The following is a 21044-nucleotide window of genomic DNA, read 5'->3' as shown; positions in this document are numbered from 1 at the left end:
ATCAATATCATTTTAACTAGTGTTAATTTTGTGGATATTCAATTACTTTTAGAATTTGGGAATCATTGAATCATTGATGAAAAACAAATATAAAATTTTAATCGGCAAGAATAATAATTAATTGTATTATAATATATAAGAAAATAGAACTAAATAAAAAAATAACATATGAAGTTAACAGGAAAATAATATAATATAATTAATTATGACGTTTAGCTTAAATTGGATATATTTTGTAAACGTTAAGCTTAAATTCGTATTATTTTGTAAACGTTAAGCATATATATATTGGTGTTATTTTGTACGTGAAACCTAAATTGATATTTTCTACAAACCTTAGACCTATTTTGGTATCTTATGTGACGTGGCGCTGAGTTGGCAGACTCAACGAATAACGTGTCACGTTCTGGAGTTCCTATATTAAGCATCGGGACTTCCATGTTACTCGGAGGACCCCCAATTCACATTTGGACACATGTATTGTAACCTCATGTAATAATTAAAATAATGAGACCTCTTATAATATGCGTGAGTCCATATTACACGTGTCAAAATATATATAGAAGGTTCTCTATTTGACATGGAGAACCGGATGCTTCTAATAATTTATCCACGTTCTGTTAGTAATTCCTAAATTGATGATATGTTGGAAACGTTAAGCCTAAATTGATGTTATGTTGCAAAACGTTAAGTCTATATTAAGGCTTAATACATCATTTGCCCCCTGAACTTATCCAAAAAGGTTGATTGGTCCCTTAAACTTTCAAAGCGTCCCGATAGCTCCCTTAACTTGCATAAAATGTTCAGTTAGCATCCTAAACTTGCGCAAAATGTAATCAATTGATCACTCGGTTGCAAAAAAAAAGCAAGTTAAATACGGAAAATGTATTGCACGAGTCTTAAAAAAAGTAAAATGACCAAAATCAGGGTATATGGTTCTAATATTAGAGAAGACAAGTTGTACACTTCAGCAAACAATAACTTCATTTTTAATCTATTTTTGAATTGTGAAATAACATTCTAAGATGCGTGTAATACGTCTTCCCTGTTTAACTTATTTTTTTGTGAGCGAATGATCAATTAATTACATTTTACGCAAGTTCAGAGGGATAACTGAATATCTTATGCAAGTTGAGGGGTTTATTGGGACACTTTGAAAGTTAAGAGGGCCAATCAACCTTTTTGGATAAGTTCAAAGAACAAATTATATTGAATGTAAAATCTAAAATTGGCACTTCTCTAAAAAAAAAAAACCTTAACCTTAACCTATTTTGGTATCCATTTTTTTTGGCCCTGTTTGGGAATTAGCTGATTACATTAGCTGATTTGACTAGCTGTTTGTGTAAACATGTTTGGTAAAAATTAGCTGATTGATAGTAGCGGTTTGTGCAAAAAGACGAATAAGGGCATTTTTTTTTAATTTTAGGATCCGCAAACTAAAAGTAGGGTTAAAGAAGTCCATTCATTTTAATATTGCAAAACGCTAATTGAAAAAGCTTCTAAAAAGAGTTTTTTCTGAATTAGCGTTTCCCAAAACTCTCTCCCAAACATCTCTCCACCAAACACTTCAATCAACGATTTCAGTGGCCAAACCACTAAAGTTGATTAAAACCACTCTTTTTATTTCAAAACGCTCTTTACCTTGGCCATTGGTTAGACAGATAAAAAGAACTTTTACAAAGACCTAATTGAAATTTAATTAGGTGACCTCACTCCACTCAACTTTATGTTTTAGGTCTTTTGCTCACCTCACACGCATTCGCATATATACCTATTTAATTTTGTCTCACTTTTGGATAAATTCTAAGAAAGTCGGTGGTGATGACGTGTTAATAGTGTGCATAAATGGTTATCAAGTCTTCCGCGTGCAAAACGATTATGACTGTCTGGTTCTTCCTCAGTCTCTTCTTTCCCACAACAGATTCCGCAGGGTCGAGATCGATAGCTTATAAATTATTGAGTTGCGTCCTCCCAAACTAAACCAGGGCCGAGCTGTTCCAAACAATATCAAGGTGTGTGATATTTTTCCTCCTTTCCTTCACTTATTATTCTACATATTTACCCTTTTTTGTATGGATTCATGGAACTCTTTAGTGCGATAGTGGTTAAAATTCTATAAGACCATCGCTGCTTAAGGTTTGAAATGATCAATTTTAGTGATGAATCATCGTGTTGGGAAGCGAACAATTGATTGCGTGGGTTTTAAAATTTCTGGTTCTATTATCCTTGAAATAAATTAGTTGTTTATCTTATTTCTTAGATCGTTATCATTATGATTTTATGCAATGGGAAAGTTTGAAGTCGTACAAATTGCTTATTGTTTATCTTCTAGATAATTTGAAATGTGTCTTCCATTAATTCAGTCAGTGCAGTCGTTTTGCTTGTCTTTTGAGTTATTCTAACTGTTTATACAATTTCTATTTAGCACATGGATACCTATAATTGGAGAACTGAGATGCCACCTGGTTCACGGGAAAGAATTGTCAATAAGATGTTAGTATTTCATTTCGCTTAAATTCAATAAACTGGGCTTTGCTGTGTTCAAGTTTAGTAATTTATTTGAATGGGAGACGTTGGAAATGACATTGTAGTTTGTTTGTATTAGAAATGAGCTTGATGCAACTTTATTTGTTATTCATATTCAAATTCTTTTCTTAAAAAAGTTGTGGAGTTTAGGTTTCTGCTGTTGGAATCTGATACCTGCATCACAAAAGCCCAATGCTGGACTTTTAATCTTCAAATTATAATTGTTTTGCTTGTCATCCTTTTTTTTCTAACATGACAATGGGTAGTGGTTTGTCATGATTAAAACTTTTAAAAGTATCTATGGTTTTGGCTTCAATTTATATGAGATGGTTGCATTACATTTTTATAATTGGAAGGTAAATTTTTTGGTTTACATTATGCACTGATTCTCGAAGCTCTTATGTACAAGATAAACCCATAATAATACATTAAACGAAACCTTCAATTTTGCAATTAAGGCTGCAAATTTTTTACCATGTTAATGTAAAAGATGCTTTCAGTTTCTAAAAAAGCAAAAGTTCCAAAATACAAACTCCAAGACACAGGTGAAAAACAACGGTTATGGTCTGTTACGTCCAGGAAAAAATAGGTGACAAGAAAAATGATGTGGTTGATAATGTCATGCATATTCGAGTTTATACAATTTTGCTGACATTCATCCATATCAGAATGTAACTCTGTAAATGCATTCCTATGCTATCGGCATGTTATCAATCGAGCTTTTCTGCAGTAGCTGCCTACTAACTTTCCTATGCTCGTACCCTAAAATGAAAAATTAATTGTTTTGCATGCATAGAATGGAGACATTGAAGAGGCATCTTCCATTTTCTGGCCAAGAGATAAAGGAAATTGCTGTGCGTTTTGAGGAAAAGATGTATACTGCTGCCATGAACCAGGTGAATATAGGGATAGGTGATGTTAAGATTCAAAATTACATTATTGTTTTGTTTCGTCTAACTTTCTTTATTTCATGATCTCTGCTTCAGTCCGATTATCTGCGGAAAATATCTTTGAAGATGCTTGCCATGGAGTCTAACTCTCAAAATACAATTCCCAATTCTTTGCCACCCAACCCATCTGGCAACAACAACTCTGATTCTGGAGGTAATTCCTAGATTGAGAAGAATTATGTGAAATGCTAGTCAAACTGTTAACTTATCCTTTTTCCTTCTTTTCCATGCACTGATGCATTGATTCTAGTCTCTGCTGTTTGGGAGATGAATTTTTGTAGTGGTAATCTTTTTGAACTCAGGTTGATGGTCAAAATCCACTTAATACATTAAAAGAACAGTTTTGATATATGAAGCTTTTAGGGCCGCAAGTAAGCATTAAAGTACACTAAAACCTCTATTAATGAATATTTTTGGAATTTGAAAAATTATTATCTTATACGAGCACCGATACTTTTCGGAGGTCAACGTAAGTGTATCCGATACTTCGAGTATGGAGACACGGCAGGATACGTACAGAATACGGCCGGGAAGTATCCCCTTTTTTCTTTTTCTTTTCTTTATTAGGGGATACGCCAAGGATACAGCGGGGATATTTAGGGGTTTTCTTAGAAAAACTTTGAAAGTTTAGGGGTTTTTTAAAAAAAAAAACTCTGAATGTACAAAGATTACAATTAAATTAACCCCACCCCACTAAGTATGTAGATGTACAAAAATTGAAATTCCTAAATCAATTAGTCTTTTTTGTCTCTTTTGTCAAACGAACCCTAAATAAAAAATCTTCTGGTTCGCATAACTGGCTCTTCTGGTCATCATCGACTTCTTCGATTTGGTCGACTTCTTCTGTCCAAATTCATCATCATAAACTTCAACTTTTGTCCGAGTTCTATTTTTGTACAGCGACTCGACTCTACTTTTGCAACTCGACTCTATTTTTGTTCTGTCTTTCACAACTCTTGTGGTACTTTATTCTGGTTGTTTATTAATCATTAAGTTATTCTTAATCCAAATCTTACCTTGACGACAGGGATCTTTGAGATTGCCAACCTATCTCTTGATGACCCGGTGTTTGTAGATGAAGGAGAAATAGATGAAGAACATGAAGATATATTAGAATAGTTTTTAAATTGGATAGTTCAAGTAGTTTTAAAAGTTTTTATTCGTCGAGACTAAGGTTTTGTTGTTGTTGTTGTTCAAGTAGTTTTAAGTATTAAATGTTTGTTTTTTTATGAATTAATGACTTATTAGTTAATATTATATATGTTATTTGTGGTTTTATAATGACTTATTAGTATTATTTGTGGTTTTATAATGACTTTATAAATGTGATTTGTGATTTATATATTTATGTATCCTTTGAATTTTTCATTATAAATAATATATCTATTATTAATTATATATAAAATTTGTCGTATCCCCGTCTTACCCTTATCTCATATTGTACGTGTATCCATACCCTTACACGTACCCATATCGGTGCTTCATAGTATACGGAGTTATTAATCTATCAATAAATGTATATTTTATTAATTTATCAATAAATGAATATTTTATTAATTTATCGATGAATGGATATTTTATTAATTTGTTGATAAATTAATATTTATTAATTTATAGATTTTTTTTTCATTTTTTTTTATAGAAATTGGGACGAGACAGAACTTGAGCGGGGAGAGTATCCATGCCCAAAAACTGACAAACCCATCATATATTAAAAAAAAAAAAAAAAGATGAGTGTTTGAACAAGAGAAGAGAAAGGAGAACAAATAAGAAGAATGGGAAAGGAGAAAAGTTTAGGAAATATCAAGAAAACGCAAATGAAAAATATTACAGATGTCATCATTGATAAACCTGTGACAAAAAGCAGGAGCTGAAGGCCACCAATTGATCACAGAGGAGATACTCCAAATTTTGCCAAAGCATCAGCAACGTGATTCCCTTCCCTAAAGATGTGTGTAAAAATAATGTTATATTTCAGAAACTAAACAATTAATTAAAGAAGTGCCATGAATGTAGAGCAAATTCTAAATTATCCTAGTGAAAATGAAGTTTTAATGGAATCGGCTACAAACGAATAAATTATTTAATGAGTAATTGGTATGGAAGATGGTGATAATCAAGATCCAAATGATAGTAATGTTATACCACATGTTTCCCCAAAAGAAGCTTTTCTTACCCAATGTCCGCCATGGGCCTAGGCTAGGATAATAGTAACCTTCCACTTTTAAGGTCATTTTGTTACATTAGAAGTGTTGTGTCATTATCTCTAATAGTCTCTTATAAATCTTGGTCCAGTAGATAAAATTACATACGAATACTCAAGTATTGTAATTATTATTGTTGGCTTTTTTCGAAAGTGCTTACCAATGTTGGCATGTTATCCATGACAACTTGGTTATCTAGACCAATAATTTTCATAGTCCCAAACTACGCGCTAGTAATACCTCGTACCGCCATTATCTCTAACGATAAAGACTAAATAGTTAACCGATAAAAAACGTTAGGGACTAAACAGTTCATCGAGGAAAAGGTTAGGGACCTTACCGTGTGTTTTTGAAAATACAGGGACTAAACAGTATGTTTTATCAAAATATAGGGACTAATAAATTAATTACCCTTTAATATAAAAAGTGAGCTACTAAATACCGCTCTCAAATTACTTATCACCGCCCCAATTGGACTTTTTTGCACTTCTCATAATTTTGATCAAAAACTTAAAATTTTCTCTCCAAAATCATAAACCCGAACAACAATAATTGAAATTATGAAAATAATTGATGTGTGACAACCCGAACCCCGAAAATGGATGATTATGAGTCGGAAACATTAAAATTTATATTTTTTTTCAAAAACTCATGAAAATAATACATATTTTTCATGACGACTTTGCATTTTTCGTCACAAAAAATTAAAAGATTTAGAATTTTTCTTCACTAAAAATTTGAGAATTTTGTATTTTCCAAAATTTGGCCTAAACGGATGCGGCATCCGCCCGGCCCATGGTGGGGGCGGATGCGACATCCGTTTAGGCCAAATTTTAAAATTTTCTCTCAAATTTTTTTTTCAGTTTTGACAAACTTTTTTCCAAATGGCAAAATTGTCCAAATGGAGGCGGTGATAAGTAATTTAGGGACGGTAGATAGCAAAACTCTATATAAATGATATGAGTAGTCAAGGGTAAGAAGGTAAGTTTCATTTTATTACCTCATTTTAGAATAACTATTCTTCATTTGGTGAAATTTAAAAATTAAAAAAGTTTCATTTTATTACCTTAAATTGATTATAATTGAATATGTAGTCAAAGGTAAGAAAGTAAGTTTTATTTTATTACCTCATTTTAGAATAATTATTTTAAATTTGATTAAATTTAGAATTAAAAAAGTTTCATTTTATTGCCTTAGTTTCATTTTATTACCTTAAATTGATTATATTTGAAAATTAAAAATTAATTTATACAATGATATAAATTAAACCCAATTTAAAATTTAATAATAAAAAAGCAACAAAAAAACAATATGAATAATAATAATAAATCTAAAAAAATTAATAATGGTGCTGTAAATAATTATTGTGTGTAATTTTATCATCACTAATTTTTTTAAAATTAAAAGAGAAGGTTTTCTAAAATAAGTAGAAAAAAATAAATACATAAAGTACATATATTATTATTATCTAACTCCTACAAATAAATGCGTAGAAAAAACAATTATTTTGTAGGTGAGTTATGGAGGAATATTCCCTCCAAAATCTCCTACAACATTTTACGTTCTGTAGGAGAAAGGGTAGTTGTTTCCTATAGTTCCTATAGATATACTTTTGGTAATAAATTTTCGTATTTTTCTTGTAGTGTATGAAAGTTAATTTTTCTTAACATAGACAGTGATAAAATCATACAAGATGGTCGAATTCTTTCTAAAAGCTCATTGATCAAAAAAAAAATTAAAAGATATACCCAACCTTTAAACTTTAATTAGTAAATTTTATATTAAAACGCTCCTTACTGCTTATTTTGCCTAGGACCCCTAAAATGTCAAGATCGGCCCTAACTCTCGTTGAACCTTAAACCTTTAATTCTTTGGCTCTTTCGGTCCATTAACTGGTGCGGTTTTAATAACCATGGTTAATAGTGTGGATAGTCAATTATCAAGTCAAAAGAAATAAAGCATAATTAAATACCTGAACTTTGTCTGTTTTAAGGACCAAATCCTTGATCAGTTATTTTTTTTATATTGAACCCTTGATCATTAGTTTTGTTATGGATCCGACTTTTATTTAACTTTTTCATCGAGTTTGGATGGCACATGCCTTTAAGAAATTCGGTCTGATGACGTGGACATTTTCACTGCCACGTGGATAAATAAAAAATAATTTTTTTGACTACGGGAGAGAGTAAAAAGTAATAAAATTACAGAACTTGATTTTCAGTAGGTTCTTCAAAGTTGGAAATCGAGCTCGGAAGAACCTCTGAAAAGCAGATTTTTTGTTAGATGAGAAAATCGATTTAACGATTCTGATGCTGCAAATCGTGAAATGAGAGAGGAGAAGATCCAGCTTGTTAAAACTTAATGAAAATTTATTTATCTAATTTCTTTTTATTTTTATTTATCCACATAAACAAGTCGAATCACCCTAATAGTGCTTGCCGTCCAAATTCGACGAAAAGTTAGATAAAGACCGGATCCATAATGAAATCAATAATCAATAGAAAACAAATAATTGATAAGTGGCTTAATACTTAAAACAAACAAAATTTAAAGGCAGATGTCTTGTTTGATATCCTATTTAATCACTTAAATTAGAATTTTAAACACTTATTTATTTTAAATACGTTTAATAACGGTTGTTTCTCCAACATTTAAAATAGTTAATTGAGTTAAAAATCACTTATTTTAATAAATCAAAATATTTAATTTAACATTTTAAATTAAACATTATAAACTAATATTTTTATAATCTTTAAAAAAAAACATCTTAAATTAAACATTATAAACTAATATTTTTACGAAATAATAATACACTTTAGTTATGCTTGTTTTTTTGCCGTGCAAAACGATGATGAGTCGTTCTCGCTCAGGCTCTTCGTTTCCCACAATTTCCGCCGGGTCGAGATCGATAGCTTGGTTTCTTCCGAACCCTATAAATTATTGAGTTGCGTCCTCCCAAACAAAAGCAAGGCCGAGCTGTTCCAAACAATATCAAGGTGGTTGATATTTTTCCTCCTTTCCTTCACTTATTATTCTACATATATTTATGGATACATGTCTTATTTATGATTTTTTTTATGGATTCATGGAACTCTTTTATGCGATAGTGGTTTAAACTCAACTTTAGTGATGAATCATTGTTTCCAGTCCCTTTTTTTTTGTATATGTATATACGGTTGTCAATTGCGAAACTGAATGATAGGAAGCGAACAATTGATTGCGTGGGTTTTAAAATTTCTGGTTTTATTATCCTTGAAATAAATTAGTTGGTTATCTAATTTCATTAGATCATTATCATTATGATTTAGTGCAATGGAAAAGTTTGAAGTCGTAAAAATTGCTTATTGTTTATCTTAAACCATTGATTCAGTCAGTGCAGTCGTTTTGCTTGCCTTTTGAGTTATTGTAATCGGTTTATACAATTTTTCTTTAGCAGATGGATACCAATAATTGGAGAACTGAGATGCCACCTGGTTCACGGGAAAGAATTGTCAATAAGATGTTAGTATTTCATTTCGTTTAAATTCAATAAACTGGGTTTTGCTCTGTTCAAGTTTAGTAATTTATTTGAATGGGAGACATTGGAAATGACATTGTAGTTTGTCTGTATTAGAAATGAGCTTGATGCAACTTTATTTGTTATTCATATTCAAATTCTTTTCTTAAAAAAGTTGTGGAGTTTAGGTTTCTGCTGTTGGAATCTGATACCTGCATCACAAAAGTCCAATGGTGGACTTTTAATCTTCAAATTATAATTGTTTTGCTTGGCATCCTTTTCTTCTAACATGATAATGGGTAGTGGTTTGGCATGATTAAAACTATCTATGGTTTTCGCTTCAATTTGTATGAGATGATGACTGCATTAAATTTTTATAATGTGGTGGATAATGTCATGCATATTTTCCAGTTTATACAATTTTGCTGACATCCATTCATATCAGAATGTGACTCTGTCAATGTATTCCTATGCTATCGGCATGTTATCAATCGAGGTTTTCTGCAGTAGCTGCCTACTAACTTCCCAATGCTCCTAAATAGAAAAATTAATCGTTTTGCATGCGTAGAACGGAGGCGTTGAAGAGCTATGTTCCATTTTCTGGCCAAGAGGTACTAGAAGAGCTGAAGAAAATTTCTGCGCGCTTTGAGGAAAAGATTTATACTATTGCCATGGACCAGGTATATTGTCAGTATAGTCGTTTGAATATATTTGTTAATTCTCTTATAGGGATAAAATTTGGGTGAGACTTAAGGAGAGAAACACAGAAAAAATCTGTGAAGATTCAAAAGTACATTATTGTTTTGTTTTGTCTAACTTCTTTTTTTTTTCATGATCTCTGCTTCAGCCTGATTATCTGCGGAAAATATCTGTGAAGATGGTTGCCATGGAGTCTAAGTATCAAAATACAATTCCCAATTCTTTGCCATTGAACCCATCTGGCAACAACAACTCTGATTCTGGAGGTAATTCCTAGATTGAGAAGAATTATGTGAAATGCTAGTCAAACTGTTAACTTATCCTTTTTCCTTCTTTTCCATGCACTGATGCATTGATTCTAGTCTCTGTTCCGGAGATGAATTTTTGTAGTGGTACATCTTTTTTGTACTGATTCCACTGCAATACATTAAAAGAATTGTACTGTGCTGGAGAATCTAAAGTGACTACATATCTTCTATCTTGCTCTCTATATATATATGAAATTTGAAAGATTAAAATTCTTGAACAGAAAGGCACAAAGGGAATACTGTATTAAGTGCTTATTTGTTTTTAGCTTGTTTCATAGCATAACTTGAAATTTTCGATGAAATCAAAGATCACTTAATCTTATGAGTCAGAATACTTAATTTAAATTTTTATGTTCAACATTAAAATATTAATATCATAAAATTTTATATACGAATGAGTTATATACTCGTTAAATATATTTATATGATCACTTTTCATATAGTTTCTTATGAAAATAATATGTATACCTGAAAATACATCAATATCCTAGAATTCAATACTTTATTTCTAATATTTTATCAAACAAATCCATTTAATAGTTTTGAGCATTTATAATATTCGAACACTTACAATTTAGTATTTATTTTTATTTTCAGCACTTAACTTCAATTTTAACAAACATCACTTTAAAGTTAAACACTTGGTTCTTTTTCACTAGAGAGATAGTTTCTGATTTTTGAATTCATTGCCCGTCTATTATTTTCTTACATACTTGCTGTTTTCGTCCATCTTGAACAGCGTCTCATAATATGCAGCCTCAAGTTCACAAGCAAATTTTATCACAGAATATCCGAAGTAATATGTGACCCACATTGGTTCAAAGTTCTGCCAATTTGACATCTTCATTGCCTCCTGCAGAGGAAGAAACATAATTAAATCATAAATTTGTTATTCAGTTAGTTTTATGCTCATAGTTGTTAATTAATGTTGCTTTCATTATTAGTGTTGGTTTTAGCTGCTCTTGTAGCCTCCTGTTAGTCGTTACAATTCTGATTTTGTCATTTAGTCTATTTTTTACCTTTAGAGGTTGGTATACCAGTTGTCATATCTCAATTGTTATTCTTAATTGTTTTCCTTGACCTAAGTAGTTGTACCAGCTGCTATTAAGGTGATGCTTGTACACAAGCAATCTATCAATGAATTAAATGGACCTTAATCATCAAATTAATTTGGTTTTTCACCGTTAGATTTAATTTTATTTTTAAGATACTTTAGTCATTCACCGTTAAATATTATTAATTCTTTTATCGTTAAATATTATTAATTCTTTTATGAAATTCTCTTTTCTTTCTCTTCTATTCTCTCTCATTCCCTCTAGGACTCTTATCTTCTAAAGTTCAGCTCTATCTGACATTGGTATAAGAGACTATTAATCCTCTGACTAATCTTTATCGTATGGTCACCTTACTAGAAAAGCTCATGTAGCTAAAAAATGACAAGGAGCCATGGATGCTCTCGAACATAACTGAAGACCCTCACTGCTCAGTTCTATGATAGAGTTGAAGCTACTGCAAAACAACTGGAAAGGATCCACTCTTAGCAAGCTGAACAACAGAAAGGAATGGATTCTCTGCTAGTGGAGCAGAATAAACTGAAGAAGGAGCAAATTGATTCACATGAATCCTTAGAAGAAATGGTACAAAAATCTATCTCTACTTTAGAAAACACTCACTCTCCTCACAAACCTGTCACCCAAAATTTTAACAAGGATAAACATAATATGACCCCTGTTAGTAACCTAGATAGATGAATATTGGGTAGCATTCCTGGATCCCACTTTCTAAGCCCAAAAAGCCTCCATTCTTCAACAAATTATTTCCTAAATGTGATCTACCCATATTTGAGAGCAATGAAGTAGATCCACGGCAATCAACCACCAATATCTGTTCCATAACTATGGCCATGAACCTCCACACATAAAATGATTGTATCATTCTCCTTAAAAAGATTAGGGTGTTGTTATATTCAACCGCAATTTCCCACTCCCAACTCCGTGAAAGGACGAAAATTCACTTTTATGGGTTTTGGGGGTGAGAAGCTATTTTTTTTGCCTTTCCGTCACGCGGGCGTGTGGCTATCATGTCTCACTGTGCGGTCGGGCGTGATAGCCACATGCCATACCGTGTGGTGGGACGTGTGTACGGTGAGGCGTGATAGCCACACGCCCGCCCGCGCATTCTGATTTCCTACACTTTAAGACTAATTTGTGTGGTTTGGACTCAACTGTTGAGTATGATACATTTCGACTCATTGAATATTTCTTTAGTGCTAATTGAACGTCCTCTTTTCCAACAAAAACTAATCCTTTTCTTAACTCGGATACTCCATCCCACACACAGATCTCTTTGGAATCATTTGAAGCCCCATATTCACGATCTTTTTCTATCATAGAATAGGCAGGAGCAATTGTTGGGGTACCATAGAATTCAAGCACATCAGTTGGAGCTGCATTCAAATCCATCATCCATGAAGTTACAGCAGGCATGGTAGGTATTCTACTAGTATCATTGCCTACCATTCCTTCTTCATGATCCACAACGACATCTTCTTGTACCTCTTCATCTTGGTCGGCATATTCTTCATAATCAAAATCCTTCTCAACATCCAATCTGTCATCGCTCTCGCTTTCAACTATATCATCGACAACATATTCAACTATCAGGTCAGTTTCACCGACATCTCTATTTGGGCTACCAATCCTTGTTGGATAATGGCTAGTTCCTACTTCAAACGTAAAGGTCAACATGTTGTTTCTTTGGATATAAACAACTCCAACATCATGTCGATTTATTCCAACAATGTATTTGGGGAATGTAGTCACATTGAATTAGTAATCAACATTAGTATGTCCGTTGTCTTGGAAATTGCCATTCGGAATAGCATATGATGGGCTAGCTTGGTCGAGCTTTGCCATGCCTAGTGATAAGAAAGACGATGTTGGCTGATAGCTAGGTCCAACTATTGTGGAGCCATAACCGAAATTGGTATTTGTAAACATACTTGATATATGTGCGTTATTGGTTACTCTCCCAAACTGAACAAATAATTCAACAGTATTATATGTTGGTACATTGCTTAAATTATCGTAAATGAATTGAATATCGTCGTCGTTCGAAATAATCATACAAGAATACGACAATGATGAGTTGCCAAAGATAGGAAAATTGTACACAAATTCGTGTTATTATGTCACCATTGTTTAATTCAATAATTGCTCGGATCCTAGATACGAGATTTTTAAATGATGGTCTCCTTCTCAACTTCGATCATTTATTCTTTGCCAATGCACTAGACCAATCATATTCAAAATCGGAGCCCCTAAAATTCATCTCCCTGCCCCAACTTATGATGTAATTAATATATTCAGTTAATTAATATATCTAAAATACCTACATAGTATACAGATTAAGAACTTTTTTACTAACCACAAATAATATAAAATATTACCAAATATTATAAAATATTATTACTAGTCAATTAAGAAGTGTTATATTTTTATAAGTTAAAAAAATAACTTTATATTTATAAATTAATCTATTTATTGTAATTTTAATAATTTTATGGATTTAGATAGTATAATTTTATGGATATAATATTATTTTAGTTTTATGGATATTTTGATGTAAATATATAATGGATATTATGTGTAATATTATTTTATGGATATTATGTGTAGTATTATTTTATGGATAGTATTATTTTAATTTTATGGATACAATTATATTAAGATAGTATAATTATGGATATTATGTGTAGTATTATTTTAATTTTATGGATATAATTATATTAAAATAATAATTTTATGGATATAGTATTATTTTCTTGAAACTTTTATATAGACAATATTATTTTAATTTTATGGGTAGTATTATTTTAATTTTATGGATACAATTATATTAAAAAACATTTCCATTAAATCAATATCAAACCCCAAACAAATGATTTCATAGTTGAATTGATTTTTCTTTCACATATCTAGATATATTAATTCCAACCATATATTCAACTATGGGTAATTTTATTTATAATTATCTATCTATATTAATTTCAAGAAACAATAAATTCAATTATACAAATAATATATACAAAACAATATTATCCAATTACACAAAATAATAACACTATCTAACTTTACCAAATAATAATACTATCTAATCATAAGTGTAACACAACCAAATATATATTGACTACATATATCCATAAAATGAAGTTACCTATGTTTAGTTTCAAAGCTCCTTCAACATCAAAAGCACAAGTACATAAATTAGATCAATAATAACATTTTATACGAAATCAAAGAAAATAAATTACACATTTTTATTGTCTATGAGAACACAAGTCTTCAAGATGGTGGAATGATAAGTGGAGATGTATATATAAATGAGAGAAGAATTTAAAGATGTATAGGAGGGTGGAACGAGAAGAAGTGAAATGAGAATAAATGAAATGAGAAGAAGGTCATGTTCTTTATCACTTAATTTCAGTAACAATCAGTTCAGTTCAGTTCAGTTCAATTCAATTCAATTTAGTTCAGTTCAGTTCAGCATTCAGTTTCAGCATCCAGTTTCAGCATTCAGTAATTTATCATTATTTATTATATTATAATTATTTATATATAATTTATTATAATTGTTATTATTATTTATCTATAATTTATCATTATTTATTATTATTATTATTTATAGTTTATCATTATCTATAAATTAGATAAAAGTCAAGAAATGATAGTTTATTAAAGTGTATATCGTTTAATAAAAAAATTAAAACTAAAGTATGCATCCTTATTTAAAAATTAGAAATTTCATCCATATTATGAATTATTTCTCAAATTTATCAATGTTAAGGATAAAATTGCACCATTTTAGACATTAGAGGTAAAATTACTCCTGACCCAAAACGTTATTTTTGCATTTTAACCCTTAATTAAAATAAAAAGTTAAGAGTTTGTATTCATATGAAGATTTGTATTTAATTTCATAGGCTTTTAATTATATGTAAATTTGTGTTTGTATGTAATTTGTATTTTTAATTTAAATTAAACTCATTTTTATTTAATTTCATAGGCTTTTATCGAGCCAAGATTTTATCAACTCAGGCTTTTATTTGATATTCAATTTAGTTTTATCTTTAATAATATATTTATTTATTATTGATATTATTAGATTTATTAGTACCATTATTATGGGTATTGCTAAATACCGCCCTTAATTTCCGGTTCACCGCACTGTTTTGACCATTTTACCCTTGTCATTTTTTCCCCCTAAAACCTTCAAAACTCTCTCTAGTTTTCTCTCCCGAGCACAAATCCCGGATTTGAAAAAAATGGATCAAAGCATTCCCGAAGACAATGAGTTCGAACACGAGGTAATATTACAAGAATTAAAAACGTTATTTAGCTTCTTTTTTTTTTATTCGGTTTTTGCCTGGGCGGGTGGCGATTACCACCCGTTCCTTAGGCCGAACGGATGAACTACCCGTTCGACCTAGGGAACGGGTGGTAATCGCCACCCGCTCCACCCATGGAACGGGTGGTACGCGCCACCCGCTCCACCCATAGAACGGGTGGTACGCGCCACCCGTTCCACCTTTGGAACGGGCAGTACGCGCTGCCCATTTCCACCTATGTTGAAAGGGGTAGCCTGCCCGTTCAGGCCAAAATAGGCAGAAATTGCCCCGAATTAATTTTGAACGGGAGAAATAGCCCCGAAGTTTTTTTTTTGTAATTTTAATGTCAATTTTTCGTATATTCAGGTACCGATAGAAGATTGGAACCCCGATAACATTGATTATAGTTCGCGTTTCATAACGGATACCGTTTTCCCCTCCAGTCAGGATGCTATTGATTGGGCAAGAAAGATAGCTATTCAGAAGTTTGAGCTTGTAATATCTTCGCACAAAAATGGAGGAAAACAGAAGTTGTTGCGCTGTTCACGGGGTGAACGATATAGAGGTGTTGTGAAAAATGATGAAGATCCTGCAATTAGGAAAAGTAAAACTAAAGCGTGCCGCTGTAAATTTTAGATTAAAGCCTATCAACATGCAGACCTTTCGGGATGGGGGATAAAGGCTAAGGCTGGGTTAACTGGAATGCATAACCATACAATGCGTATGTATCTAGAGGGAAGTCGGCAAATGAGCGGACTCAGTATCGCATCTAAACAAATTGTGCGTGATATGTCTTCAGCTCAAGCAAAGCCTTGTGCTATTTTAGCAGCAGTTAAAGAAAAACACCCAGAGGACAACTCAGTAATTAAACACATATATAATTAGAGGGACAAAATGAGGAGGGACGCGTTTGAAGGTAGAGACCTGGCTAGTCAATTCTACCATATTGCTGTGGAGAACAAATATGTCAATTACACACAGACTGATTCAGGTGTGATAACGCATGTGTTCATGGCACATCCAGAGTCAGTTGATATGCTTAGGACTTACCACTGGTACATCGGCATTGATTCAACGTACAAAATAAACAAGTACAAAATACCGTTTGTTGAGATTGTTGGGATGACGCCATGCAATAATAACTTCAAGATAGCGTATGCTATTGTTAAAGACGAGACCGAAAGGAGCTATCGTTGGATTTTGCAAAGGCTGAAGATTTTGCTTGGGGATGATCTGAACCCGACCGTTGTTGTTAGTGACAGGGAGCTTGGGTTATTAAAGCCGATATAAGAAGTTTTTCCACAAGCAGCGCACTTGCTATGCACTTGGCATATAAATAAGGATGTGGAAGATCGTGTGTATAGAATCATTGGAGATAAAGGCCTTACCTCTAAATTCAAGAATGGCAAATGGAGAACAATATTAGAATCATTAACTATTGAGGAGTACGAGACCAATCTTATGATGATGAAGGAAAAGATGAGCAGGTTTAAAGGAGTTATCTCGTATGTTGAGGAGACGTGGTTGGTGCATAAGGAGAAGTTTGTTGTTGCTTGGACAAAGGAGTTCCTACATTTTGGTAACACAACTACTTGTCGAGTGGAGAGCGAACATGCTAGTCTAAAGCAATGGCTCAATATGGCAACTGGGTCCCTTGACACGGTATGGCAGAAGGTTCACAAGCAGATTGAATCACAAGCAACCAATATAAGGTATTTGCAATTTCTTTTACTGCGATTTTGGAATTTGCATTTAGGGTTGTATCATTTCACTAACTAATAATAATTTTGTCTTCGTATCAGGTACATGCTTGAATAGTCCCGGCTTCGTCAAGCAGTCACTTTCACCGGACGCCTATTAAGCCAACTTGTATTCAAAGTCTCTCATTATTGTCTGCAGTTGTTGAATCAAGACTTAGAGCGTATGAGAGGGTTGAGCCATGAAGTGTACGTGCATTGCGGTTGTGTATTGAGAACATCGCATCAGATACCATGTGCATGTGAGCTGAAACGAGCTTGTGATCTGGAACAAATGATCAGTTCTGAGAGTGTTCACGTGTTTTGGAGAACACTTTTAATCAATCATGGTCACACTGATGAAAATGACGGGCGTAATGATCTGAACGAGGAGCAGCGATATTTTAAGTCCTTAGTGGACCAAGTCTCTAAAGCCGACCCATCTGTAATGCGTAATATTTCAATGTTTATCCATGATCAACTACACCCTGATCAAGCTCAGTACACCAAACCCGATGTCAAAATTAACGTGCGGTGGCGACCTAAGGTGAGCAAATCCAAAAAACGTATGTCGAGTTCTTGGGAATACAATGAAACTCGTCGTGGACGGGCTCATTCTACTAGTTCATCTAGGAGTCGTGGTAGAAGTGGCAGAATTAGCTCGTCATCCTCGGTACATAATGCTGCCTCATCAGGTAATGTTTATCTGATAAACCTAACTTTTTTTTATAACTGTTTTGCAATATAGAGTTGTTTTACACTAATATACATGAATGCAGATGGAAAAACATATCATGGTTCTGAATTCGTACATTCCGATAAAATAGTTGGCATAATTAAACCATACGTCGAATCATACTACGACGTTGTAGGTGATGGAAATTGTGGTTTCCGTACGGTAGCAACTTACATTTTTGGTGACGAAGAAGCGTGGCAGACAGTTAGGCATCACATTCGAAATGAAGTAATTGCTAACCGTTGTCTGTATCAAAGAGTGTTTGTTGATACTGTTGATGCAGCTCTTCGTAGAGTAAGTTGGGACGGTGCAGGTTGTACGCCGGATTATTGGATGACCGTTTGGGATGACTTATGGCCGGTTGCTACAATGTACAATTCTGCTATCATGTTATTTGGCTTCTCAGGTGGGGACACATTAGCAGTGTGGTACTATCTTACCATTGTATGCCGCATCGACTGCTACAAGACCATCACGTGAGATTTGTATAGCTCATTTAGGGAATCACTGCCAGCACTACATACGTTTAAATTTATCGCCTAACTTTCTAGTGCCCCCTATAGTACACTGGTGGTTTGTGCACCGAGGCCAAAGCGTTGTAGGATGGGAGCGCTTCTATCAGGATAGGGTGACACAGTGGACCAGATTGGCCCAACTTAGGGGATATTAGTGGTTGATATTCTGTAATGTTATAGGTTGAATTCTGATTAATTATGTGTGGTTCTGTAATGTTACAGGTGAATTTTGATTAATTATGTATGGTTTTGTAATGTTACAGGTGAATTCTGATTAATTATGTATGGTTCTATAATGTTACAGGTGAATTCTGATCAATTATGTGTGGTTCTATAATGTTACAGGTGAATTCTGATCAATTATGTGTGGTTCTGTAATGTTACAGGTGAATTCTGATTAATTATGTGTGGTTCTGTAATGTTACATGTGAATTCTGATTAATTATGTGTGGTTCTGTAATGTTACAGGTGAATTCTGATCAATTATGTGTGGTTCTGTAATGTTACAGGTGAATTCTGATTAATTATGTGTGGTTCTGTAATGTTACAGGTGAATTCTGATTAATTATGTATGGTTCTGTAATGTTACAGGTGAATTCTGATCAATTATGTGTGGTTCTGTAATGTTATAGGTGAATTCTGATCAATTATGTGTGGTTCTGTAATGTTACAGGTGAATTCTGATCAATTATGTGTGGTTCTGTAATGTTACAGGTGAATTCTGATTAATTATGTATGGTTCTATAATGTTACAGGTGAATTCTGATCAATTATGTGTGGTTCTGTAATGTTACAGGTGAATTCTGATCAATTATGTGTGGTTCTGTAATGTTGCAGGTGAATTCTGATCATTATGTGTGGTTCTGTAATGTTACAGGTGAATTCTGATTAATTATGTGTGGTTCTGTAATGTTACAGGTGAATTCTGATTAATTATGTATGGTTCTGTAATATTACAGATGAATTATGATCAATTATGTGTGGTTCTGTAATGTTACAGGTGAATTCTGATTAATTATGTGTGGTTCTGTAATGTTACAGGTGAATTCTGATTAATTATGTATGGTTCTGTAATGTTACAGGTGAATTCTGATCAATTATATGTGGTTCTGTAATGTTACAGGTGAATTCTGATTAATTATGTGTGGTTCTGTAATGTTACAGGTGAATTCTGATCAATTATGATCAATTCTGATTAATATATTCGAACATGTGGTATTCCCACGGCTATATTCCAACGTCTATATTCCAACGGCTATATTCTCCATCTATAAAATTAAACAATCTTGCTACTTCAGTTATCCACATTTACTCTTTAAATTCATTTCAACGAAAACTCTCAAACATAAATGGCTTCATCTGATTTTACCAATGAGTTCCCTAATTTTCCTCCCGAGAAAAGCATAGTATCAACTTTGAATAAGTTTGATTGCACGACGAAGATGCTTGATTACCAATACTACGCAATCCGTGTATATGGAGAGACATTTGTGAGTCCAACAATGTTCCATCCTGAAACTCCATTTATGTTTTGCTTCAAGCTTCCGTCTGCTGGTGAGTTTCCAATATACTCACTACACATGATGTGGTTCTTATGTTATATGTATTACATGCCTTTTGAATTTGCTCTAGAGGAATGGTTGAACAATTTGAATGAAGGAAATATTCCTAGTCATATTCAAACATTTCTGAAGTGGTTTATGCCTATTGATGACTGGAAAGCTATGTTCGCCAGACTACTGCGTGATAATCAGAGGGGAATTATCCCTAAAAAAAATTTCAACTCCATCATCTTTTTAAGATGGACAGAGTCTGAAATTTCTCATGAGGTTCATCGAACTTATCCTTACTCGATCGTGAAAAATTGGGATCGCTATAAATTAGAGGTTCGAGTACTACAGAGTATCAGCGCTTCAAAGAACGATTACCTGCCAGGACGAGCTTGGCCAAGAAATAGAGGAAATGCTCCATGGAACATTTTTCCTGTGGAATATGAGACGAATATTGCAGAGGAGAAAGAGATATACCTTGCAATACAGTCAGGTGTACCAGCGACATCTTCACCAAACATTCAGGTGTACGAAGAAGATAGTGACTAATGTCTTTTTTTTCCGGTTTATGTCGTTGTAATGTATTTTTTCAGTTTATGTCGTTGTAATGTATTTTTACAGTTTATGCCGTTTATGTCATTCTAATGTATTCTTAAATTTGCAATAATAACAAAACGTACCACAAAAAAAACCAAATTCTGTCATAATAGTACTAAAATATCAATCCACCAAATTCAGTCAAAATAGTACTAAAATACTTCAAAATACAGTCATAACTCACTTGGCCAAATGCCAAGCACCCATAATCTGCTCTAACGACTGCCTATATACAATCGCAGCATCCTCGTCCAGCTGACTCATGTGATCCAACACAGTTTCACCCCAGCCAGATAATCGACTAACCCACTGTAAAAAGTAAGGAACAAAAAACAAGGTTA

At 32.9% G+C, this 21044-nt stretch overlaps 2 protein-coding genes across 5 annotated transcripts; both read left to right on the top strand.

Moving 5' to 3' along the window:
• Positions 1-1858: 1858 nt before the first annotated feature.
• On the top strand, positions 1859-4742 carry LOC136223924 (mediator of RNA polymerase II transcription subunit 15a-like). 2 transcript variants are annotated; one of them, XM_066012097.1, is made up of 5 exons: positions 1859-2012; positions 2426-2493; positions 3323-3422; positions 3513-3630; positions 4504-4742. In XM_066012097.1, exons 2-5 carry the CDS (start codon positions 2429-2431, stop codon positions 4593-4595), a joined length of 375 nt encoding a protein of 124 aa, XP_065868169.1. In that variant the 5' UTR covers positions 1859-2012; positions 2426-2428; the 3' UTR covers positions 4596-4742. The 2 variants fall into 2 exon arrangements, with proteins under 2 accessions (XP_065868169.1, XP_065868170.1); XM_066012098.1 differs by lacking the exon at positions 2426-2493 and having other exon boundaries at positions 1860-2012.
• Positions 4743-8525: 3783 nt separating this feature from the next.
• LOC136224271 (mediator of RNA polymerase II transcription subunit 15a-like) lies at positions 8526-11329 on the top strand. Of its 3 annotated transcripts, none has more exons than XM_066012550.1 (5): positions 8526-8676; positions 9117-9181; positions 9745-9856; positions 10024-10141; positions 10923-11329. In XM_066012550.1, the coding sequence occupies exons 2-5, from the start codon at positions 9117-9119 to the stop codon at positions 10988-10990; spliced, it is 363 nt and encodes a 120-aa protein (XP_065868622.1). In that variant the 5' UTR covers positions 8526-8676; the 3' UTR covers positions 10991-11329. The 3 variants fall into 3 exon arrangements, with proteins under 3 accessions (XP_065868622.1, XP_065868625.1, XP_065868623.1); XM_066012553.1 differs by having other exon boundaries at positions 9114-9181; XM_066012551.1 differs by having other exon boundaries at positions 8526-8679.
• Positions 11330-21044: the final 9715 nt, after the last annotated feature.

Source organism: Euphorbia lathyris, chromosome 3 (assembly GCF_963576675.1).
Source record: "Euphorbia lathyris chromosome 3, ddEupLath1.1, whole genome shotgun sequence".
Lineage (NCBI taxonomy): Eukaryota > Viridiplantae > Streptophyta > Magnoliopsida > Malpighiales > Euphorbiaceae > Euphorbia > Euphorbia lathyris.
This window is presented reverse-complemented; position numbering and strand designations above follow the sequence as displayed.